At 45.9% G+C, this 25695-nt stretch overlaps 1 protein-coding gene across 1 annotated transcript; it reads right to left on the bottom strand.

Moving 5' to 3' along the window:
- Nucleotides 1-2402: 2402 nt before the first annotated feature.
- On the bottom strand, nucleotides 2403-23798 carry DDO (D-aspartate oxidase). The gene is made up of 6 exons (XM_044244412.1): nucleotides 23784-23798; nucleotides 23462-23545; nucleotides 21462-21637; nucleotides 18285-18393; nucleotides 13960-14136; nucleotides 2403-3430 (listed from the first exon to the last, which is right to left on the bottom strand). The coding sequence occupies exons 3-6, from the start codon at nucleotides 21631-21633 to the stop codon at nucleotides 2869-2871; spliced, it is 1020 nt and encodes a 339-aa protein (XP_044100347.1). The 5' UTR covers nucleotides 21634-21637; nucleotides 23462-23545; nucleotides 23784-23798; the 3' UTR covers nucleotides 2403-2868.
- Between the last annotated feature and the right edge of the window lie 1897 nt (nucleotides 23799-25695).

Raw genomic sequence — 25695 nt, 5'->3', positions numbered from 1 at the left:
GCCATGTGGGGCGAATTGTTTCAGAATCAACTATTCAGCTCTCTGGATTGTTACTAGGGACAGCGGTCTGGCTTTCTGCACCTCTGACGGGGAGGAGGCAGGCACCCTGGGCGCCTCGTTGGAGACGAGAGTGTTGGTTTCCTGAGCCGGTTGCCGCGGGTTGTGGGTCAGAGTTGTATTTTTATATACGATCTGGCCATCATCCGTTTGTCTATTCAGTTTTTCATCTTTCAAAGACAGCTGACTCTAGGCAGCTGACCCAGAGCCAACAAGGTAATTCCCAGCATTTCTAGGGAGTCACTGATGGAGATAGTTAATTCCATAGGCCACCTTGCCCAGAAGGGCCTACATGAGCAGGTCCCTCCTAGCTCCATGTGCCAAGATGGCGAAGGACGAAGGGAGAGGTCACGGTTATGGTAGCTCTGGGGTCCTAGGGGGAGAGGAGGGAAGAACGCTTCCTAGTTCTCAGCTGCCAACAGTTATAGGTTAGAATGCTGTGGGAAGGTTTGTGCAAACACTGATGGGGGCAGGGCGGGGGGGTCCACACCACCCACCGAAGATTCTAATTTAACCTAGCAAGCTGGAAATGGGTCTTTTTTTCAAAACCTCCCAGGTGATTCTAGTTGATTTCTAGTGTGCAGACCAGGCTGGCAGCTGTTGACCAAAACGAATAAACCTTTAAGAGACATGGGGAGCAAACATTTAGCAATCAGTGAACATGAAATCAGAACAGGGAGCCGTGATCAAGAAGCCTTCAATCTTTCTGTCTTTCCACTGGACTAGGGGAAAAAAAAAAAAAAAAGCAGACTGACCTAGAGTAGCAAATAGCCAGCAGCACAGAGTGTGAGCCTACGTCCCCAAACTGGAAACGCTGCAGGATCTAAACCGTGGGCATAAGGGGCAAATCAGCGCACTTCAAACCACTATAAACACAACTGAACCGTTCCTACTTTGAGCAGCCGTCTGGATTTTCCCTGTAACCATTAAATGTTTTATTCCCTCCCTTTAAAATGCCGTTTGATCCCGACTTGGTATTTCTCCCGGACTGTGATGAGGACAGGCACGTGCACGTGGGGTCAGCCTTTCTGAGTTTGCACGTTTCTCAAATACCTTACACAAAACAATTATGTTCGGGGCATATAAACTCCAAAACCTGAGAACAATCACACACTCACTCCACACAGTGGGTGTCCTTTTTTTTTTTTTTTTTTTTTTTAATTTCTAGTCATTTCTAAGTTTTCGGGTTTCCCAATTTATCCGAATTTGATGCAATACCACCCCCTGGTGGGAACGTTTGGGGAAGACGCTCACGGGAGGAGTTTTCATTCGAGAAGAAAATTAAGAGCATCTAGTACACTGCTTTTCTCTCTGTCTCTCTCATTCTCTTCTCTCTCTCTCTCTCTCTCCCTCTTCCAGACAAGTGTTCTCTTTTTTAAAAACCTTATGCAAAAACTCAGGGAACAAAACAGTAAAATGAAGCTATGTTGGGGGCCTTCTCTTTCCCACCTCCTCATTTCCAACCTCCCACCCTCCCCCACGCCGCCACAACCCCAGGATGTCCAAAATAGAACTTATTATCAGTAAACACAAGCCATCTCCTGCCAAAATTAAAACTAAAACGAAAATTAAAATTACAGCTAGTTCTGCAAAGCGTCCTTACCTCAGGGAATGGCATCTTCTTCACCCTTCACTAAAGCCAAAACCCTCCTGAGCATTCACGATACACAAGAACAGAATAACTCTGAGCAAACCTGAGTCAGGAAACCAGGTTAGATCAATTTATTTCAGCGATTCCCAAACTAATTTTTACCATAACACATTTCTCCCTCATTCCCAGTAGGTTTTTTGTTTTGTTTTAACAACTTGCAGAAAACTCTGGATATATTTCATTTGGAATGATCGTTCCATCCTAATCAGCAAATTAGCTCTTTGGCTGCACCTGCTTGCTACTCAATCTTCAAAAACGCTTAGGCAAAGTCAATCACGCTACAAGCGAGTGCTTGTGGTAATGGAGAGTACGGCCCTTAGGGGACTGACCCCAGACAGTTACTGAGTTGACGCCCTGTCCATAGGCAACTTCATCCCTGTCTTCTTCTTCTTCTTCTTTTTTTAAAATATTTTATTTATTTATTTGACAGAGAGAGAGATCACAAGTAGGCAGAGAGGCAGGCAGAGTGAGAGGGGGAAGCAGGCTCCCTGCTGAATAGAGAGCCTAATGCAGGGCTCGATCCCAGGACCCTGAGATCATGACCTGAGCCAAAGGCAGAGGCTTAACCCACTGAGCCACCCAGTGCCCCCATCCCTGTCTTCTAACCACCATGACCAGCTGAGAGGAGGAAGAGGTTGCCACTAGTACTTGGAGGAATCATGCTTTGTCTTCTATTAAGTGTAATAAGCCTGTGTTGCGTGATCACCGTGTATTTTATTTAAAGGGATTATAATGCTCCCTTGAGCACAGCCTGCAAACTGTGACTAACAGTGAGTTAAGTGTTTTCCATACATCATCTCTCGCTGTGGATTTATTAGCCAAACGATGTCAAAATCCTTATCATTCCCAGCATCAGTGTAAATAAGCACAGAGCTTTGAACACCGGATCTAGAAGAAATCTTACTCTCCCACAAGTATTTTTAACAAAAATAGTTTTGTGCCCTATGTCATTAGTACTGGACTTCAGCCTAGTTATGCATCGGTCCTAGATTAGGTTAGAACTAGTCCTAAGGCTACTAGGGCTTCATATTGCATCGTTTCCCATTTTGAAAAGAAGGATACCACTAACTAAACTTTCATGCAATGGAGAAGTTAGTGGAATCAGTTGTGCTTCCTAGATCGTATTTTGATCATAGTCTCCGGGGCCATTTGCATGTGACCTATAGCTTTGACTTGGGGCTCCTGAGGGCTCGGACACACTCCCCCACCAGCCTGGCGGCCTCCAGAGCAGTGCCCCAGTGCACGGAGATGCCCCCGCTCCCGTGGCCGTAGTGGTGGACCACGGGCAGCCTCCTACCATCCTGGGCGAGGAGCTCTGTCTGCAGCCGCAAGCCTGGCCCTTCGGGCCTTAAGCCCACCTTCTCCCTGATGTGGCAGGCTCCACGGAGGGACGGCTCAAGAGCACAACAACGGGAAAAAATATCTCTGCTCATTTCTGCATCTGGGGACAGATTCCAGTCTCCTTTCTGCCTCGTTCCTCCCAGGATTACGTTGGCTATGCCAGGATAAATATATGTCAGCCCATTCCCATCCCGGATGAAATGCTTCACCCAGGGAGCCTGAACTCTGAGCACTTGGCCCCGCACTGGGAACAGCTTCGAGTCTCCTGCTAGCTGTCTGCTTCCAAGGCCTGAGCAGTTGATCACGATGTCGAAGGACGGATGGAGTTCCCAAAAGTCTCCTATTCGTCGGGTGAGTATCGGGACCCCACTTCCTTTTAACCTGGGAAGAATGGGAGAGACTGTTAGGGGAGGCTCAGTGGCTTCCTGTGCAAGCCCTCATGGGAAATGATGGACAAGACCACCGTGGCCAGGGTCCGAGCGAGCCAAATTCTAGCCATCAGCTGCCCCGCATCCTTGGAAACTAGAGATTCCTAAACTGGAAGCTAAATGGAAACCTGTTTCAAAGATTCAAAACAAAAGAAATGTCTTGCCCTTTTGGTGTTTTATAAAGTTCCTATATCATACTAGCTGCTCAATAAACACTAAATCAATTCATATTTTAAATCCCCTAACCTTTCTTTTTATGCCCTCTATTTAGAACCTAAATTTGAAGCCTGAGACATGTTGTCTCGTGTTGTGAACTCGTGCAAGTTCCTTTGCATTGTGCTGGTCTCCCTAACTAGATGTTTGGAACAGGAGTCACACCACCCATTTTACGTCTACCACAGGAATGTTTGCACGAGACAAATGCAAAGTATGTGCAGCTGATGGACTGACAGTTGCTGTTGATAATGATATTTTGGACCAAGTACATCCATAACAAAAAGAAATGGCTGGGGACACCTGGGTGGCTCAGTAGGTTGGGTGTGGGACTCCTGGTTTCTACTGGGGTTGTGACCTCAGGGTCCTGGGATCGAGCCCCGCCCACCCCCATAGCTGCTATGCTACTCTAAAATGCAATCCGGGTTTGCCTGCTCCCTACACCCATCTATCACTCACATTCAATTGTTTAATAGCCTGTAAGAATGACATTTGGTCTTCAGAAAATGTTTTACATTGATTATTATTTGAACATTATCTTGGTTTTGCTTTTAACAGATTGTGGATTCCACATGTTACTAGTTAACACTGTGCTCTGGGTTCCGACTCTTCTAATTAAAACTCAGAGTTATTCTCCTAATTCAGAGAAATAAAAGAATTTTACCAGCCTGAGGACTTGACTGCACTGAACTGGTTTCCTCAACTGTCACCTAAGGATAAGAATGTTCTAAGTCTGCAGGTTTTTGTAAAGATTATGCATGAATTCAACAAATGCAAATGTCCTTCTCAAGGGTCCCCCACTGGTTGCTACTGATGAAAGTCCACTCTCTCCCTGGAGACTTCTGAAATCATCAAAGCGACTGGAAACACCCCCTCATCCCCCAACACCCCCTTCTTCCCCCACAGCAGGCATGGGGTGCTGAGTGCCTCCCTGGCCTTGACCCCAGGAGGGAACTTACTGAATGTGCCAGGGACCCGTCATCCTTGCACTATTGCAATACAACCTCGTGTGATGCCCATTCACTCTTGTTATCCCGTGGGCAATGTGTCAGTGAGCAGCAGGGTGTAGGAGGAAACCATACCAGAAGCTGCATGTTGGTTGACCAAGCACTTGTACAACCATATGAAGTAATTATTTTATTATGAGGGTTTTGAATGACATGGTTGGGGGTATAAGCTTGGTGACTTGCCCCATAAGGTTTCCTGCAACTGAGCAAGACCTCATTCTAGATAGGGAGAATGCGTTGTCCCAACCTCCCCTGAGGAAATGTGGGGACGGGAAACTCAAGAAGTTGAGTTCACTAAATAGCGCCAGACCAGTGTCTCCTGGTCATCATGTTAAAACCCAAGAGTGCCCATTTTCACCAAGCCTAAAAGTCAGACCTCTGAAAGACCATGTCAGCCTGATGCATAAAATTGGGGTGTGGGGGAGGTGTTCAGCAAGAGGGAAATTGAGCAGGTGTGGCCCTGAGAGGGATGGAGTTCCACGAAGCACTTCTTTATACACACACACACACACACACACACACACACACACACCCATACTCCACATCCCAGAAGCAAAGGGGAGTCCCCTCATCCCCTCCCTTCTCATAGGACTAGAGGCATCCCTGTACCCCAACTCCCATCACACAGCACAGACTAAGCCATGTAAGAGAGAAATAATCCTGGGCAGCATGAAATAAGGAGGTGAGTGGGGTGCCTGGGTGTCTCAGTCCACTGGGCATCTGCCTTTGGATCAGGTCATGATCCCTGGGTCTTGGGATGGAGCCCTGCTTTGGGCTCCCTGCTTAGTGGGAAGCCTGCTTCTCTCTCTCCCTCTGCTTGCCACTCTGCCTACTTGTGCTCTCTCTTTCTCTGTCAAATAAATAAAATCTTAAAAAAAAAAAGAAAAAGAAAAAGAAAAAAAAAAGAAATAGGGAGGGGGGGTTGGGTTCAGTGTGGAGACCTCCTGGGGGAAAGGGGACACAGGGAGGAAAGACAGAAGACAGGGCTCTGTGAGCTCTAGTAGGAGGGATGAGGCTGCTTTGACACTGAGTATGGTTATACCTAAGATAGTTTATAATACTTAGATTTTAAATATACATATATACATTTACATATATATGCATATTTTGCATGTGGTAAATAATTTGTATTCAGAAGGTCAATGGTGATATTTTCAAAATATATCCACAAATTCTTTGAACCCTTCCAGGGTGAAGCCTAATTCCCCTCCCCTTGAATGTTGGCTAAACCTAGTCACTTGCTTCTAATGAATGTATATATCATATATACACACAGACACATATATATACATAGATATAAGTATATAAAACAAATACATATATTTGTTTTTGCAACAAATGATATATGATCCTGGATTTTCTTTTGCTATAATGTATATTATTGGGACAATTGGCAAAATCTGACTAAGGTCTGTAGGTTTCAGAAATGTACCCTTGTTAATTTAATGCCCTAATTCTGACCTTAGTTTTATAAAAGAATGGCCTTGGGTTTAAGAAATACATATTCAGTATTTGGGGCAATGGGGCATCATATCTGCAGCTTATTCTCAAATGGTTCAGAAAAAAAGACATATATTTGGAGAGAAAAGGATAAAGCAAATATGGTAAGTTTAAGAGTTGGGGAATCTGGGTGAAGAATACATGGGATTGGGGCCCCTGGGTGGCTCAGTGGGTTGAGCCGCTGCCTTCGGCTCAGGTCATGATCTCAGGGTCCTGGGATTGAGTCCCGCATTGGGCTCTCTGCTCAGCAGGGAGCCTGCTTCCCTCTCTCTCTCTGCCTGCCTCTCCATCTACTTGTGATTTCTCTCTGTCAAATAAATAAATAAAATCTTTTAAAATAATAATAAAAAAATTAAAAAAAAAAGAATACATGGGATTTCTTGCATTTTATATAAAGTCTAATTTTGTTCTGGCAACATGATCTCATCTAATGGCCATATTCCTTAGTCATTTCCTATTTTCATATTTTAATAAATCTAATGCATATTCTAATAAAATCAACTGCTTTCTATTCCCCACTTCTCAAAATATCCATCCCTGCTCTGACCACTCCATGAACTTGTATTCAAGTTCATTGAACGTCTCTCAGTTCCATTCAGGGGTACAGCGTTCTCTGGTTCCTTGTGTGGATGAGGCTCAGGGTTTCTATGGGCAGGGTGATCCTGGAGGGGAGTCCCTGGGCACCCCAAGTCAGACCAGTGGGTGGAGTTTCAAGGAACAGGTCACCCGTGGAGCTGCAACACTGCACAGGGTCAATCTGTCATGTTCCTGATGTACGGGTCAATCTGTCATGTTCCTGATGTACGATCCATATTTCTGTCCAACTCCTAAGGGAGCCACATGAGTTTGGGGTTTTTTTGGGGGTTGTTTTTGTTTTTGTTTTTTGAGGCACTGCTGTGAGTGAGGCCACATGGGAGAACAGAAGCTATAGGAGATGGGAGACAGGGAAAGTAACTGTGAGGCATTGTTGTACCAGTGGAAAGGAAATACAGAGAGAAGCTTAGTGTGATCAGTGCTCTGGTCAGTGTGGACCTTATCAGGGCCACAGTATAAAGCATGGCTTCTGAAAGAAAGCAATGCACCGAAGTTACAGGGTCCCTAGCACAGAAATGAGGCATCCAGCTTTCCGGATGTTGTCACAGGCAGGATGATTCTGATCCAGCCAGGATGATATATTTAGGTAGGATGTCTGGCAAAGAGACAGGCTCGGTTGACTTACTGCCTCTATGATTCATTTCCTGGACGGGGCAAGTGAAAAGCAGCAGAATATGACTCCACCGGCTGAGGATATAAAACGTGATCTGTATGGCTCATTAAACCTCTGAGGGGTTTTTGTTCTTTTTCTTGTTCTGGTTATTGTTGGCTATTGCTTCTTTTATTTTTTTGAGAGGGAGATGATCCCTTCTGTTCTTTGAAAAAAGCTAAAGATCTCAATTGTGGTTAAAAACATTTTTTTTTTGGTCTTTCCTGGAAGTTTATATTATTTCAGAAGGTTAGAGCTGAGGTTGGAGACATTTTTGTGTGGCTTGCTGAATGAAAAGCCTGTTTTTGAGTCAGAACACTGTAGGCTGAACACTCACATTGTGTGGAAGGGGTGTAGGAGGCAACACAACAGACCCTGGGTGTGAGGAACAAGCAAAGATTGTGTGGCTCCCCAGTTGGGTTCGCCCTGGTGGAGAAGAGCAGGTGCAGCCCACAGAGTGAGCCCCATGGGTCCCACCCCTTCAGGACAACGCTACTCTGCCTCTCACTTGGCTTGAAATCCTTGCCTGATAGGCTTGCCTTGGACATGGAGGAGTCCCTGCCCTACAAAGCCACTTAGGAGGACAGGAGGCATGCGGCTCTCTTCCTCTTCCATGTTGGCTTTCCCGCCAGATGTCAGGCCCTGAGGGAAGAGAAGAAGACAGCTAATGTCCACAGAGAGGAGGCCCTGTGTGCTGTCTGTGTAGACCTCTCTTGGGTGGTGGGCAGGGAGTAGGAGGAAGAGGAAGGTATCAGGGGCATAAGACAGTGCTGAAAAGATGGAAGGGGGGTTGGTGGGACAAGGGTGTGTGTACTCTCTGTCTGAAGCACCCATATCCCAGCCCACTATCATGGTGGCCATATATTTCAAACAAACAGACTGACGAAGACCTCCCCAGGACTCTAACGGGGGAAAGAGCAGCCCCTCAGGCCTCTTCTCCCTGACTCTATCGCCTAAAAACAGACAGGAAGCAGCATGCTCCAAGGCATGAACCCTAGCTGACTGGTCAAAAGGCCAATGGCACTGCTGCCAGGAGGTGGCTCCCACAGGCACAAAGTACCACTTGACTCCAGATTATTTTAAGTAGACTGACATGCTGACAGCAGGCTTCCAGCTAATGAGAAAGTAGCAGGATTTCTCCCAGGTCTTCATCCCACAGTTAGAGATTAGTCCTGAAAATAAGGTAATTTTGGAAATAAGGGGCCTGTTTTCCATAAGGTGATACTTTAGAAGCAGGTAGAACAAATCATTCAGGTAATATTTGTTTCCGTAGGAAAGTGGTTGAGATAAGACACTCCCAGAGATAAGACATTTATTCTCAGTCAGAGTGGGAGGGCAGCTGGGATGGGGGCCACGCTGGGGACTGGCCCTCCCTCACTGTCAGCCTGGGGGTGCCCCTCCCCCACAGAGGGGGAAGCTTCCCACTGCCCAGGGCAGCCCCAGGCCAACTGGGAGGCTTAGGAAGACTCCTTAGAGAAGGGACACATATACTGTGGGTGTCGCTGGCTTCCCTGCCCTGGCCCCCTCCCGTAGCAATGTCACCTGTTCAGGTAGCCCGGGCCCTCATGCTTCCTCTGCCCCCAAAACTCTTCATCTTCCAAGGGCCTTATTGACTATTCATCTCTCAAAACAAAATGAAAGCAATGTGCCCTCTCTTCCAGGAAGAATTTCTGTTTAGGTTTTCTGTCTAGACTTTATATCCAATGCTTCATTGAAATGTTAGGAGAAACTACACGGACATGCACACACACACACACACACACACACACGTACGTACGTGATTACCATAAGCTCAAGACTCTTTCTGGGACTTAGAACTTACCCTGGCTAATCTGAGCTGTGCCTCCCTTCCACTGGGCCGCTTAGAGGACCTCACTCTGGATCTTCTCCAGCTGTGCATGAGAAATTAGAATGTGGGGCCAAGGGACAGACCCAGCGAGCGCCCCCCTCCTTCACATCCAGTCCATGAGCTGGGAACCCATGATCCCCATATTTCTCCCCTACTTCCAGGCCCTGCATCATCTTCCTCTGAGAGGTAGATCATGTCACTTCGTGCACCCTTGCCCAAGGGATAGCCAAAGGACAGCTACTGGGGCAAAGTGAGCTTGAAAATATGGACTAGGGTGTCTCATGGCATGCACCTAGTGTCCCCTGTCACCATGTTACTGTGCAGCACTCCTGAGAATCCAAGATGTCTATATGTAAAGTTGACCTTTGGGTGGTTGCACATTAGTTGTTAAAGTAAAGGGATAAATGATATTTTATTTAATGCTTTGTTAGCCTTATTTGGAACATTTAAATATGTACACATACCGTATGGGCTCCTGTATGTATTCTTGTCCCAGGCTGGATGTGGTAGAAGAGGGTCGGATGTTGGGTGTGTTCTCTACATTCCAAAATCACAACAGAAGGAAACTTCAGGGTACAAAGGGAAGTAGAAGGGAGACAGAGTAAAGGCAGTTTATTTCTGCATTGAATATATACATTTAAAATGTAGCATTGTATCAGGTTGGTTTTAAGGAAAAAAAATATTCATGAAAAGAAAACATTTTTCTTTTCAAAATTGGAGTGTGTGGAATGCTGTTGTGCCCGAAAGTAAGAAAGTGCTAAAGAGAGAGAGAGAGAGATGCAGAAATGTCAAAAAGACATAAGAGCTGCTTGAAGGAGCTCTCATTGGCCAAATCTTGGGCAATTTGAACATCAAAATAAATAATAAGAGTAAAAGATTATAATTCATTGAGTAAAATAGGAATCCCCGAGCCCATACTGACATAAATAAGTAACTGAATAAATATGGGGGGGGGAGTTTTTCCTTATAGTAGAAAGCAAACTAAATGTGGAAGGAGTTGGAAATTTATCACTTGGCAGGGCACCTGAGGTGGCTCAGTCTGTTAGGCCTCTGACTCTTGGTTTCATTCAGCTCAGGTCATGATCCCATGGGTCGTGAGATCCAGGGAGCCTGCTTAAGATTCTTTCCCCTTCCGAACCCTCCTACACTGTTGGTGGAAATGCAAGCTGGTGCGACAGCTCTGGAAAACAGCTTGGAGGTTCCTCAAAATGTTGAAAATAGAACTACCCTACAACCAAGCAATTGTAGTACTGGGTATTTACCCTAAAGATACAAACGTAGTCATCCAAAGGGGCACATGCACCCGAATATTTATAGCAGCAATGTCTACAATAGCCAAACTACGGAAAGAACCTAGATGTCCATCAACAGATGAGTGGATAAAGAAGATGTGGTATATATACACAATGGAATACTATGCAACCATCAAAAGAAATGAAATCTTGCCATTTGTGACAACGTGGATGGAACTAGAGAGTATCATACTTAGCTAAATAAGTCAATCGGAGAAAGACAACTATCATATGATCTCCCTGATATGAGGAAGTGGAGATGCAACATGGGGGGGTAGAAGAAGAATGAATAAAACAAGATGGGATCACGAGGGAGACAAACCGTAAGTGACTCTTAATCTCACAAAACAAACTGAGGGTTCCTGGGGGGAGGGGGTTTGGGAGAGGGTGGGTGGGGTTATGGACATTGGGGAGGGTATGTGCTATGGTGAGTGCTGTGAAGTGTGTAAACCTGGCAATTCACAGACCTGTACCCCTGGGGCTATATTATATATATATATATATATAATATCATACATTATATGATTATAAAAAATTCAAAAATAAAATTTAAAAAAAAAGATTTTTTTCCCCTTCCCTCTCCACACCCCCCTGCTTTCCCCTCTAGTTCCTCCTGCCTTAAGTAAATAAATGAAATCTTTTAAAAAATGAAATGATCACTTGGCAAACATCATAGTAGTGATCAAGTCCAGAATCACGAATGAGAGCTAAAGCTAGTATGCAAAAGACTGATGAGGAGAAGGGTACTAACAACCTCAGGTGTACCTTGACAAAGCACTTAGTAATCACAAAGGGAAAATGTAGTGACTTTACACTGGAGATAACTGGCAGGCCAGGTGATCAGAGTTAACGTCCCCAGAAGGGAACAGACCGACACCATTTGCTTCCTAATATGACCTGCTAAGGAGTCAACATTCCTTCTGTGGGACTCCACCAAAAACATATAATCTCAATTTGATCATGAAGAACTCTCTGACAAACCCCAAGTGAGAGACCGTCTACAATGCAGCTGGTCTGGTTTGTACTCTTCGAAGTTATAAAGGTCATAAAGGTCACAAGGGACAGAGATAGATTACAGACTCAAGAGACATGACAAGTAAATGTAAGTGTGGCCATGGATTGGATTGGAGACCAGGTGTCTCTATATAAACGACCTTACTGGGTCTTTCTGGGGGTGACATATGAATGAGGTCCATAGATTACAGTATCAACATAAATATCTAGATTTTTATCATAATACTGTTTATGTAAGAATATCCTTGTTCCTGCACGGCAATATTTAGAAATCATGGGGTATCATGTGTGCAATGCACTCTTAAATGGTTCTGGGAAAAATATGTGTGTATGTGTGTGTGTGTATGTGTGTGTGTATTATAAATCTGTGACTGGATATGCATGAGAAAGTGAAAATGACAAAGAAACTGTTAAGAGTCTAGGCAAAGGGTTGTATGAGTTCATCCACTTGCCTTATCTCTGTGTCCATTACCATCCCTGACCCCCCGCCATTTCCACACAGAGAAGCCAGCCCTTGCCAGTCTCTGTGCTGGGGAACCAACACTCTGCGGGATTCTCCCTTCCCTGCTTCTGCCTGATCTGCTGAAGATCACAGGGATCCAGTCAGGTTTTCAATCGACCTTCCTGAACATGGAGAAAAGAAGTCCAGGACCAGGGAGCCAAACAACAGACATGGGTGTAATCATGAAACTTCAGCTCCAAATTATAAAACTCTCTAATGACACCTCACTTCTTAGACTCAATCTTTTATATACATTCTTCCATTTTTTTATCATAATCAAACAAAATTATGTACCATAATGACAGTAAAGCTCTGACCCTTGTGGCATGCCTAATAATTTCCCCTTTATCTGAATGTAATTAAGATGAAGTGATGATACCTCCAAATCAAATCACTGGCATTAACACTTCCAATTTTTTATTTCCAGTCATTTTTGTAATATAAGGACAAAAATGAAATCTGTACAACAATGCCGTGGAGGGAAAGATGGTGATGTTGCTGAAACTTGACTGTTGACCGATGGGCAACTTGATCACGTGATGGCCCAAAATGTTCATTTATTGGCTGATAGCATACAAACATGGTTTAAGGCCCAGTGAACAAGGCATGAAAAGGTGGGTTTAACAAAAACTGGAACTTACAATGGAAAATGTCCCATATAAATTGCTAATAGGTAAAAATGAGAAGAGCACTTATAAAGCTACAAAAATGTATTGTGATGCTGACATGAGGCTAACAGACAGGTTTCCTCCTCTGTGCTCCCAACCCACCCTCAAAATCTGTAGATCTTATACCATGTGAGTTACCGTGATTATTAATTAACATGCATAAACATGCACGGGCACACACATACACATGCATGCATACCATCCCCCCTGTCAGACTCTCAATTTCTTAAGAAAAGTGATCTTATCCTTTTTTTTTTTTGGACCAGCTTCTAACACAGTGCAGAGTTCAGACATAGATGTTGAACACAGAATTGTGGAATTCATGAGTGTGGAAATCAGTTATCCTATAGATCATACCTGGGACCAGATCATCGTTGCCACTGTTTATCTTGAGTCATTTTTCCAGCGTTTACAGATAATTCACCTTGTCCCTATTTATCTACCATATATACAGATTTGGGGACTGAAAGGGCCAATGTTTCACAACCTTCGATATAATTTCCAGACTAAGCTAAAGGGAGAGTTATTGATGCGTTGCAAATAAAGAACCTCTTGATGTATTTCATAACTAAGTGGGATCAAGAAATGCTGAAAACCAAGCCAAAATGCAAGTTCAAGGCATTTTGGACTGAACTTGGTGAGGAAGCAATTACCTAATCTAGATAAGTTAAAACCCCTTAGGTGTAGAGGTCTTAATTATGACAAAGAGAAAAAGAGAGTGATTTTTTTCAACACTAATGAGCACAAAAATTTCAAAAACAATTTGTAATAAGCTTCAGATTCTCCATCTAAAGAACTGGAGCAAATCATCTAATTCTATAGCCGGAAGCTACTCTCCAAATGTCTCCATTTCACAAATGAGGAAATCTCAGATACTGTGTCAGTGAGTGGGTTTTACTTACTGGTGGGCAGGGGGCCAATAAATCATACAGCCTGAAGAAGAATCAGGCACCACGAGCTAGAAGAAATGAATGTGTTACTAGCGGCGCAGTGTCCCTTACTGCTCGTGATGCACACGCCACCTTCGGATCGTTTGACCCAGCCCCGGCCGTTGTGAGCAGCGAACAGGACACACGGCAGAAGAACTCTGGGGGGGTCCAACAGGGAATTTTTCCTATCTATTGTATGAGAAGCTATGAAATTATTTATGGCTAGGACAGATAAAGGAAGCAGCAAGGAGCCGTTTCAACTGACCTCTTCTCCAACCACGGGAGGTAAGTAGGGCTTTCACATTTCAGAGTCGTGAAAGCGTGACCAAACACATGCTGGGGAAATTTCTTCAGTTCAGCCTCGGTCATCTTTCGAAAGCCCAGAACCACATCAGCCCAGAATGGCACTTCCTCCGTAGGAACGCTCCGAAATATTTGCCAACTGAAACACGTAAGTGGAAAAATTTCCTGAAATTTTGTGAAATATGTTTCCCGTGAACCCCCACATGACATTCTCTAAAGCATTTTAAGAAACACACTTCCTGGGGCACCTGGGTGGTTCAGTCGGCTCTGGTCATGATCCCAGGGTCCTGGGATCAAGCCCTGCTTCAGGCTCCCTGCTCAGCAGGGAGTCTGTTTCTCCTTCTATCCCTTTCCCCTGCTTGTGCTCTCTCTCAAATAAATAAATAAAATATTTAAAAATAAATACATAAATATAAAAACACACTTCCTATCCCCCTAAAAAGAAAAAGATCTACTCTTCCATTCTCTTGGGTTCGGATAATTCAGCAGCTATGTTTGAAATGTTCATGACTGGGGGGGAATAAGATGTTTAAAAAGCTGTGTTTTAAAAATTGGACTTAACTCTTTTTTTCTAAAAAGCTCCTCTCAGACTTTCTTTATTGACTTGTGACTATGCACTTTTGAGGAAAGGTTTTGGTGTCTTGTAGTACATTTTATGTAAGTTGCAAGCATCCATCAAAAGCTTAAAGGTTGCCCTCCATTCTGAACAAAATATCTAAATTGGAGCGAGCCATGATGGGTGAACAGGAGGCTGAGTGTGAATTATGGGGTAAGTTGTGGGTCATCCCCTCATGCTGAGTCATCAGGAGGAGCCCAGTTACCGTCGGGCCACCAGCACAGCCAGGGTGGATGAGGCTGGAATGATACTGGTTGTTAACAAGCTGGCAAGAATGCTACTAAGAGCTGCTAGGCATGTGTTTGGATGTGCAAGTCTTGGGTTGTTTTCATCAATAGATATAAGGGTTGTAAATCATGGCTACTCTAAAATAGCAAGTAAAATCACTTGAGGGCTGTACATAGTAGCTCATGATGTGGTCATTCACACACCAGAATTCATACGTCTCTAAGTAGTTCATTTAAAGAGGCGCCCGGGGAAGGTGTGAACGCTGTTTGCTGCAGGGCTGTATGCTGGGCCGTCTTGCTGTCTCATTCTGCACACTCTCCCTCAGCTAGATGGCCCCTTCCATATCTTCACCATCATCTACACGCCAGACACGCAGGGGGCTACAGCTCCAGCCCTCTCTTCTCTCCTGAGCTCCGCAACCAGACCCAGACCCATGTTGACTTTCTCTCTCCCCCCATCCACATGCCATCAACTGCCAAGTCTCAAGTCCCATCAACTCTCTTTCTCAGCATTTCTCAAATCCATCTACTCTCTGTCCCCATGGTCAACACCTAAAGGGTTGTACCACCGTCTCTCTCTCCATGCATCTGTTCTCCACACTACAGGTGGGATAGTTTTCACACATAAACATGATAAACATTTCAGTGTATAAAATCTCAATGGCTTCCCATTACCCTGGTGGTTTTTCAGTCCCTTCAACACACCACACTTGTCCTAGACTCAGGTCTATGTGAATGCTGTTCTTCTACCTGGAAAGACGCCCTTGTGATCCTGACCCTGTCTCTGCCCCCTCCCTTCACTTCTGCAGTGTCACCAGACTAACCTATACTCATCCAGATGGTCTCTGTTGAAACATCACTGTGTTCAGGTGGCTTCTCAAACTTCCCAGAGCAAGTTTATTCTCCAGTGATACACTTCCACAGTACCCTATATTCTTCCCTTGGTAACTCGGGTCTTATTTGCAATTAGTGAGACTTAGGACAGACCATAAGCTATAGGAGGGCAGCACTGTGTCTTTTTTTTTCTCAATAATTCATTCAACATACATTTATTGAGCATTTACTATATGCCAAGCAGTGTGTATTAAATGGCTCCTTATTCTATCACTAATACTGAAGAGAGTGCTATACTGGTGAATGCTGAATAGAGTGTTTTGAAGAAATACATAGATGAATAATGAATAAGGCTACACACTTATGCTAAAGATGCTCTGGACATCATTTGTGCCCTTATCTCTTCATTTGACTGATTCAAATCTGTGTTGTTGTTGTTTTTTTGGTAAGCAAGTGCAATAAGATCACTCATGTGAGAGAAATAAATAACTCTCTTTTAGACCAGGTAGAGGTACATTCTTCTTAATACCGTTGACGGTGACAAAATCTCAGTCTTGAAAGGACATTTGAATTTTAGATGCAACTGTTTTCAAAAATTACTTAGAGACAAAGTTTGTGAGTTAAATATGTCACATGGGTTTAACAAATTGTGGCCATAAATCAAGGAGAACAATTTTTCTATGTGATTCATCAGCTGGATTTGGAGTTACAGTATCAATTCATCTTCAGGAGGTCGAAAAGAAGTAAAAGTTGCTGCTTGTGTATACTGTGGGAAATCAGGGACGTCAACGCCAGTCACGATGGTGAGGGAGGGCAAGAAGAGGAAAAGGGTAGAAATCTGCCTAAAGTGGGTGTGTTCACTGGCAGAAAATGTCAGCGACAGCCTGATCACAAAGGAGGAGAGAGGGCAGGCTTTTCTAAACTTCACAAAAGATGCAGGAGTTTTGAGAACTTAGTAAAAAGCAAGCATCCCTCTGCTCTTCAGGAAGCTATGGGGTATTACTGTGTTATCACATAGGACATCACAGATGACATATGTGTTATGTCATAAATTAAAGACATAAATTAGAAGTGAAAGAATGGTTAGTGATCTCTTGTTAAGAAGCTATAGTAAGATATTATCACACTCTAGGTGCTAATCCACACTAGAAATGCCAAATAGGATTTTTTTAAGTTGTTCATTTAATTATGCACGTCTCCTGAATTATGCAGATCCTGAAGATATTGAGAATGAAATAGAGGGGCGCCTGGGTGGCTCAGTCGGTTGAGTGTACGACTCTTGGTTTCAGCTCAGGTCATGATCTCAGGGTCATGAGATAAAGTCCTGCATCTGGCTCCATGCTGGGTGCGGAGGTGGCTTAAGATTCTCTCTCTCACACTCTCTCTCTGCCTCTCCCCAGCCCACCCAACACTGTTCATGTACTCTCTCTCTTTCTCTAAAAAAAAAAAAAAAGTATCAAATAGAAATGTCCTAACCATTTCAAAAATATTCCTCCTAAATGCCACTTTAAAAGATAACTTTAGTTACCCACAATATTTCCTTTTTTGGGACATCTCATTCTCCAATATCATACCTGTTGTCTTTCCATCCGCCACATGATCCCCACATAGCCCAAGTTCGGTATTTACTTGCTATAAGTTTTTTTTTTTTTTAAGATTTTATTTATTTATTTGACAGAGAGAGACACAGCGAGAGGGAGAACACAGCAAAGGGAGTGGGAGAGTGAGAAGCAGGCTCCCCGCGGAGCAGGGAGCCCAATGTGGGACTCGATCCCAGGACTCTGGGATCATGACCCAAGCCAAAGGAAGACGCCCAATGACTGAGCCACCCAGGCAACCCAAGTTTTTTTTGTTTTTTTTAATGTTTTTTTTTTGGTTTTTTTTTTTGTTTTTTTTTTTTTTTTATTTGACAGAGAGAGATGACAAGTAGGCAGAGAGGCAGGCAGAGAGAGAGAGAGAGGAGGAAGCAGGCTCCCTGCTGAGCAGAGAGCCCGATGCGGGACTCGATCCCAGGACCCTGAGATCATGACCTGAGCGAAGGCAGCGGCTTAACCCACTGAGCCACCCAGGCGTCCCGCACCCCAAGTTTTTTAAGCCATATTTGCAAATCACTGCATAATCCCTGAGGAAACCCAAAGTAGTATTTGTGACAAGAAACTGTAATGGTTGTTTAAAAGTCTAATACTATAAGGGGCCTGGGTGGCTCAGTTGGTTAGGCGACCAACTCTTGACTTCAGCTCAGGGGCATGGGATCGGGTCTGGCACTCAGCTCTGTGCTCAATGCAGAGTCTACTTGGGATCCTCTCTCTTCTTCTGCCTCTGTCCCTCCTCCTGCTCAGTCACTCACCCTCTCTCACTCTAAAAATAAATTTTAAAAATCTACTTTTTAGAAGTCTAATACTATATATACCAATATATGATATATGATTAATGTACTAATAACTTGTCTTTCTTGAGTTCTTGGGAGTAAAGCCTAGAATGTTCTTCAAAATCCTCCCACATCCAGTTCAGCCCTCCACTCAGCAGATGCTCAACAATATTTCAAGATGAATTCTCAAGTCTGCTAAGATCATTCTAAATTCTAAAATAACTTCAAATTTCCTCTCTTACCCAGATACCAGGTGAACACCAGCATCTTCAGCTTCTGCAGAATTGGCAATTGCAAAGAGGTGGTCAAAGGTCTCTCTAAACCACTGCTTCTGCTTGGCAATGGGTGTTTCTGTAACCACGGGGGAAAGCAAAGCAGAACAGAAAGGAAGTGGTGATGATGACCATGCTTCCAACTAGCCCCTTCCTAGACACTGGGAGAAAATACAGAGGCAGGGAGGAACATTTAGATAAGGCACCACATTGGGGTCGAGAATCCATTAGCAACCAGAGTATCGAATGTTGACACCAGCCTGTTCATGTAAAGATTAATCATCAGAGGATAAATTGGCTGATTAGAACAAAATCTGACATAGGAGCCATCTGGAAGGTGGTCTTTGGCCCTAGATATATTCCAGACCTTGACAGGTCCATAGCCAATCTGAGCAGAAGTTAGTTCAGGCTGAGGGAGGTATACCCAGATGGCCACACAGTTGAGACAATAGAAGAAAGAACCTAGAACCTCTTTCCTGGGGTCTAAAAACATGGTGGGTAATAAGGGAAAAATCTGTGGGGCCCAAGGCAACCAGAACAGAGAACAGACTACACATCAATAGGAAGCCCAGGGTCCTTACCCTCTGATGCAAGGAGAAAAGGTCAGCATTATGGAGCTGAGCTCCTCAGAAAGGACTTGCTGCAGTCCCGTCCTAGGCTGCCATTGCCTCCATCCCCCTCCACTCCCTGGAACCACATGATAGTTGAGGGTAGCATTCCCCAGATCAGTAGGGCATGCAGGGAGCACACGAGGCACCACCTCCCTGGCAGAGTCCTGTGGATCAGTGCTGCCTGTCAGCCAGGCATCATCCCTGCCAGAACACAAGAGACTGGACCCAGATCCTAACAGAGAAGAAATAAGGGTCATGGTTCAAGCCCCAAAATAATAGGGTCCAGTGTAGGCATAGAGAGCGAGCACAATCTGGGGGTGCTGACAAATCCAAACGGGGTGAAGAATTGGGACATCTGATCCCTAGGGAAGGTTATGAGGGAGAATCCAAAGTCAGGCTAGGGACTAAGGAACAATAATCCTGAGGGGCTGCGACGGCAGGAGCCACAGGGGAGGCCAGGGAACTGAGGCAGAGAGGACGCTGGGTAGGCTCTGCTTGGAGAGATGTCCCTAGAGTTCACGGTAGAGATGAAAAGGCCTGCGGAAACATCCTGCTCCCCCAAAGTCTCCAGGTCAATGCGGCCATTTCAGGTAGCAGAGTTTTATAACAATTCTCTTGTCAGAGTGCCAATAAATATGTCTTTAATAGTAGATCTATGCCATCTTCTTTAAACACAGCCCATGTGAACTCAACATGGTCTTCCAAAGCGGCAACCTGGGCCACTGGCTTGGAAATAAGAGAGGAATCATAAGCTGTAAAAAGAGCTAAACTAGGCCTCGCACAGATTATACCCCAACAGTCCAAGACGGTGTCTGGGGCGGTATTGAAACGCATCCCCTTGATCCCATTTCAAACCTTAACAGCAAAACAGTGGCTGCACCTCACATGCTACAGGAGTCATCCCCAAAGAATGGACGTTTGCAATTCAGCGGCGGACAATGCAGGCCAGCCTGGCGATCTAAGTCACGTTCAAGGGCTGGTAAGAGAAAACTGCAGCTGGAGCAGTGGTAATAATGGCGATCATTGCTACAGCCCTTCTGGGCGCTGTTCTAACCACTTTCCATGTAGGAACTCATTAATCCCCCAGCAGCCCTGTAGGACCGATGTGGTTCCCAGATGGAACTGACATTTATGAGCACAGAAGTATCGCTGGGGCTGGTCTGAAAGAAGCCCAAAGAGAAGACTGAGGTCCTTCTCTGGAAGCACCAGGAAGAAGCGCCCTCTGATCCAGGGACCCCCAACCACCCAGCCAAGGGGTGAGCTCAGGTCTCCACGGCCCGCATGGACTCTTAGATGAGCCTCCTCTACCGATGATTCCATGACTCCCATTCAGCCTTCTGACAGCTCCCCCCAGGTCTGGTGCAAGCCAAGGGGCTCCTGGACAATGGACACAAGTACTCTGGTGACAGGAAAGGTGCTCAGAAAGTGTGAACTCGCATTCTGCAAAGCACTCCAGGTTCCTGAGCGTATTCCCATGCATGTGTAACTCTGATTTTACAAAAAATAAATAAATAAAAGCTAAAATTAAAGGAGGGTAGAAATGAGGAAGTGGAGATGGTGAGTATAAACGTCATTGGCTGCAAAATGATTTTGGTTTCTATTTAATGCTGTTTCCCTTCTTCTATTTCATGTGCAGAATACAGAATGGAAAGGATATGTGAATGTGTTTAAAAAAAATCAAGGCATCTGTAGGCCTGAATACATACAATGGACCGTTTGTATACTGGCTTAGAAGCGAGGGTAGTTTTACGGGCAGTTGGGTGGCTCAGCCCTTGAGTGTCTGCCTTTGGCACAGGTCATGATCCCAGGGTCCTGGGATCGAGCCCCGCATCAGGTTCTCTGCTCAGTGGGAGGCCTTCTTCTTCCTCTCCTACTCCCCTTGCTTGTGTTCCCTCTCTCGCTGTCTCTTTGTCAAATAAATAAATTGAAGAAGAGGAAGAGGAACAAGAACTAGGGATAGTTTTAGTCCCATTACAAATAAGCCTCGGAGTTACCAGCTGTGGTAGTCATGAGTGCTCTTCTCCAAATACTTCTGGCTGGCTACTTTCTGGGAGCCTTAGAGAATTGGACTTCCTGGCCACCTTCAGAGAGGTGGGGGCAGGTGACTATTGCTGGCCAATGACCTGTCATCAGAAGGGATGAAAGTTGCTTCCTGTCCAGAGCCTTTCATTGCTAGGGTGAGACCCTGCCCCCCCCCCACCCGCAAAACTGCCTCCCCCCAGACACAGGTCCTGACGACATCCAAGACAGCAGCTACTCAGCCCCTTAGGTTCTGAGGTGATGAGCAGAGCCCTTGTTGATGCTCAGTAGACACAGTCTGAGCCAGAGATGAAGCTTTGTTTTTTAAGCTGCTAAGACTTGGAGGCTATGTTTGTCCTGCAGTGTAACTCAAGCATTCCTAACAGAGGAACCAATAAGATGTTAAAATTGAGCATTATAGGGACATGCACATCCAGTGGTCCTTGTCCACAGAATTCCACTCAAAGCCTCCTAACGTCTATCATATCTGACAGAGGAGCTAAAATCCCTCTCTTACCTGCATCGACGTGAGGGATAAGCATGCCGGCTGCCACATCGCTCGTGGTATCAGGAGAGAACTTGTCTGACAGGACTGTAATGGAGCATCCCGGGACCAGCTTGGAAACGCACAGGGCGGTAGAGAGCCCCACCACGCCTGCCCCCACAACTGCGATCCGAACTGGGTCCATGGGCCTGGGAGGAGAGAGTGTGAGCTAGAAACCTCGGTTAAGTGTTCTTCCATCCAGTACAAAGCCTGGCCCTGATGACTCCTTCCTTAGTTTCCACAGTTTCTCCAAATAAGGTCTTTCCCATCAACAGTTCTCATGGGATAAAGAGCCCCCCCATAAGCTCTCTTTCTGGTAGATGTTGGGGTATTGGGCAACAAGGTCTCGATGGAGTTTTAGACATCAGCCTGAAGTTGCCTTTAGAGCACACGACAGGTAAATGGGTTTGCATCTGGGGGGAGATTTCTACTTACTGGGCTCCCTTCCTAAGCCGCTTGTCCTGTGGGCGCAGCCTAGGGAAGGCTGGTCAGGTTTGCAAGGTAGACAAGAGGAGCGGAGAGACCCTCTCTACTCCCAGAAACCTCCTGAGGAGTGGCTACTGAGAGGACAGGACCCATGAGGCAACTTTAGAACTCAGCTCTTTACAAACTGGTTTTTTAGTTACAACGACAAAAGTCTGAACAACTGAAACTCTCTTCTTCCCTCTCCAGCCCCTCTAACTGGAAACCAACTCTCATCTCCCCTTCCCTGCCTCTGTCACTGCTTTCCCACCCGCCACCCGTCACCACCCCACCCCCCAACCCCTGTGCCTGAAACCTCACCCTCTGAGAGCAGACTTTCTCGAAAAGGAGCCTGGATCTGTTGGGGGTGGGGCGCAACCCATGTCTTCCTACCTCCTAGCCTCAACTCCCTCATCAGCAAACCAGGCCATGTGAATTCTTTATTAGGTCCTTTGGGTTGGAAAAAAGAAAGACCCAGAGAGGTTATCTCACAAAGGCAGCTCTGGCATGGAAATGCAGGAGGCGGACATCCAGGAGCCTGAGGCAGGCACCCAGTGTGGGAACGAAAGGGTTGGTGAGGGCCCAACACCCCCCCCCCCCCGGCCTTACCGTTGAGCAGCAGGAGCCCACTGAGCCTCTCTCGGCTGTCAGCCTCCCCAATCACTGTTGCTGTTCCCCACCCCCTCTCTCTGTAGGTCTTGGGCTGAACCTCCAGAGAGAGAAAATGCAGTGATTCCAGGTGCTCACTGTCATCGTTATCCATGTTCTAGCACCAGGGGAGCTCACTGGGCTAAGCCGGCCCAGAAACGTGCCTCTTGGCACATCTGCCCTTTCCTGTCCAGTCAGCAATAGGCAGGGCATCAGTTCCCGTGGTTCAAATCATGGCCACCTGCCCATAAAATTCACCTTTCCCCGGGAGGGCGTTGGGCAGTTCTCCCATGAGTGGGGCCAACATGGCGGGCCTCAGCTGTCAGTGGTTTCCTCCAGTTCTGACGGGCTCTGGCTCCAGGATCATATAAGGTTCTCCAGTGAGGTTTAAGGTGTGTTTTTTCTATTTCTCAAGCAGTACATGCATTTCCTCAACCATTAGTTAATCTGCTTCCTCCCCGACAGGCGGGCTAGCTGAGAAGGAACAGGATTGCCAGGACAGAGGGAAGGGTCTGGGACAAGGGAGAGACCAGTGGAGGCGGGGCAAGCTGGAAGAGCAGAGCCCCACTCATGTCCGCGGGGGGTAGAAGGCACCCGCATATCCCCTTGCTGACTTTCCTTTTTCGCAGGCTCCCCTGCCCAGCAACTTTCTCAAAATAGCTCTAATAAATTAAGTTGAGAGGGAGAGTAACGTGGCTGAGAACAGCCAGCTGCCAGAGAGGAGAAAAGTGAGCCAGCCAGGTGGGTACATCCTGGCCCAATGACTTGTGAATCACAGTCACCTGATCCGATTAAGACAGTCCCAAACCCCCAGAGCGCGTAACAGAATGACCCCCGAGCTGCAAACAGAAGGATTCGAGTACCTGTCTGTGAGAAAGCCGTCTTGGAGTCCGCAGAAGGCCCTGGCACCAACACTTGTTTTCCCAGTGAGTGGTTGGTCTAGTGCCCTGAGAGACAGAGGGAAAGTAAAACTGCTTCCCATTGGGGAGTTTATTAAGGACATTCCCTCTAATCTTCCTCTCCATTGGCCCATAACCCCCCCCTCCACCCCCGTGTCTCTGTAACTTATTTCCCTGGAGAAAGGAGGGATTAACTTCATTTTGTAAGCTCCGTGGAACTGAGGCTCTGCCGAACCCCTGGGGGCTGGTCCACCCCCAGCAGCTCTCCTCTTCCTAGTTCACAAACCCCTCTGTCTTGCCACCAGTCTGGGACTTCTCCAGCTGATTTGTAGGCATGGTAAATAACAGGTGAACCTGTCCAGCTTCCAGCAAGTTCTGGCCAGAAGCCACACTGGTTGCCTCATTTGTCTCTTCTGGGTCAGCGGGTTAGGACAGGAGTGGGGGTAGGGTGAGGGTAGAATAATGTAGTGGATCATCCAAGAAGACGACCCGATTGCAGTTGGAAAAATTACTCAGGAGATAATCAAGGATAAAAACCAAATGATTCTTTAGCCCACAGATCCAAGTATTTGTTGAGTGTCCACCATGTGGTAGGCGCTTGACAGTCAAGAAGTTGTTGACCGGGAAGCAGTCAGACGAACCAAAGTAATAATAATATCATAACTAATATGTATTTAGCATTAATCATGGGTTACGTGCACGTACGACACCATATTGCACAACTACCCTCCGAGGTAGTGAGATACTATGATTATCCCCATTCTATACATGGGTAAATTGAGGCTCTAAGAGCATAAGGAAGAGCCCAATTTCTCCTACATAGCAAAGCCCAGTCTGAGTGTCAGACTCCAAGGCTCAAGGTCTTAATCAAAGTGCACACTTGGGCATCGAGACCTGTCTGCTTTACCTGAGCAAGTCACCTCATTTCTAAGTTTCAATTTTCCCCTTTGAAAATTGGGAGTGAGCTAATTCCTCTTACAAGTTATTGTAAGCATCTGCTGAGTTAAAATCTGTAACATTCTTTGTGAGTGTGGCATATGTATTTTATCGAGCACTTGCTATAAAATTAATGAACATGCATGGAGCACACTGTCCAAAGCACGCTGCAGGGACTACGAGAGATTTAAGGATTTCTAAACTGATGTTTTCTCCCTCAAGAAGGGAAACGAGGGAGAGTAAGACAGTCCTCTGATATGTAGCAGTTACTGTAGGTGCTGTGGGGGCTCAGAGAGAGGGAAGCATGCTGGACCCACATGGCCAGTCCAGGAGGGAGGATGGGAAATGAGGAAGGTTTCAAAGAATCAGAGGGATGTGGATGGACAAAGAAGAGGAGGGAGAGAATTATCTAGAGGGAGGAGAGGGCGAGCAAAATCACAGAGGCAAGACGTTTCAAGAGAGCTGAGGAAACGGCGTGTGTGTCTATGGGGAGGTGTTCGAGAGCAGACGTCTGGTCAGGATGGAGGCCACCATTTTCAAAGCAATGGCAGCCATGGAGGATACCTGAGAAGGCTCCTTAATCCCTGCCCAGGGCAGGACTCCATTTTCTTCTGAAAGCAAGAAGAAGAAACATTTAGAAATGAAACCAGGAACACAAGCTGTTGTGTGTAAAGGGCTAATCCGTCTTCTTTTCTTTTGCTCCACAGAACTCTAGCCATGTTGCTTGAAAGAGGGGTCATTTAGAAAACTGAAAGGAGGGGCGCCTGGGTGGCTCAGTGGGTTAAAGCCTCTGCCTTCGGCTCGGGTCATGATCTCAGGGTCCTGGGATCGAACCCCACATCAGGATCTCTGCTCAGCAGGGAGCCTGCTCCCTTGCCGCCCCCCACCCCCCGGCCCGCCCGGTGCCTGCCTCTCTGCCTACTTGTAATCTCTCTCTGTCAAATAAATAAAATCTTAAAAGAAAGAAAGAAAGAAAACTGAAAGGAAAACTGATATAGGTGTCATTGAGGTGGGAGTTAAAAGTGGCATCAGGAGTCCTCTAGTTGGGGGTCTTGTGTTATCATTTTATGGGCAAGTGGCTGAGGTCGAAAAAGCTGAAGGGACCCCCTGAGATTGCAGGTGAACTCAGTGTCACCCGCCTCCCCAGTGATTTTTCAGAGACTTTTCACTGCAGGCTCTGGAAGTCCCCAGAGCCTCCCCTGTGCTCTGTATTGGAGGCTTTCCGAGTCCCCCAGCGCCGCCTGCTCTGCTCTCCGTGGGCA

This window comes from Neovison vison, chromosome 1, assembly GCF_020171115.1.
Source record: "Neovison vison isolate M4711 chromosome 1, ASM_NN_V1, whole genome shotgun sequence".
In the NCBI taxonomy this organism is placed as follows: domain Eukaryota; kingdom Metazoa; phylum Chordata; class Mammalia; order Carnivora; family Mustelidae; genus Neogale; species Neogale vison.
The sequence above is the reverse complement of the archived record's forward strand: the minus strand, read 5'-3'. Positions and strand labels throughout refer to the sequence as shown.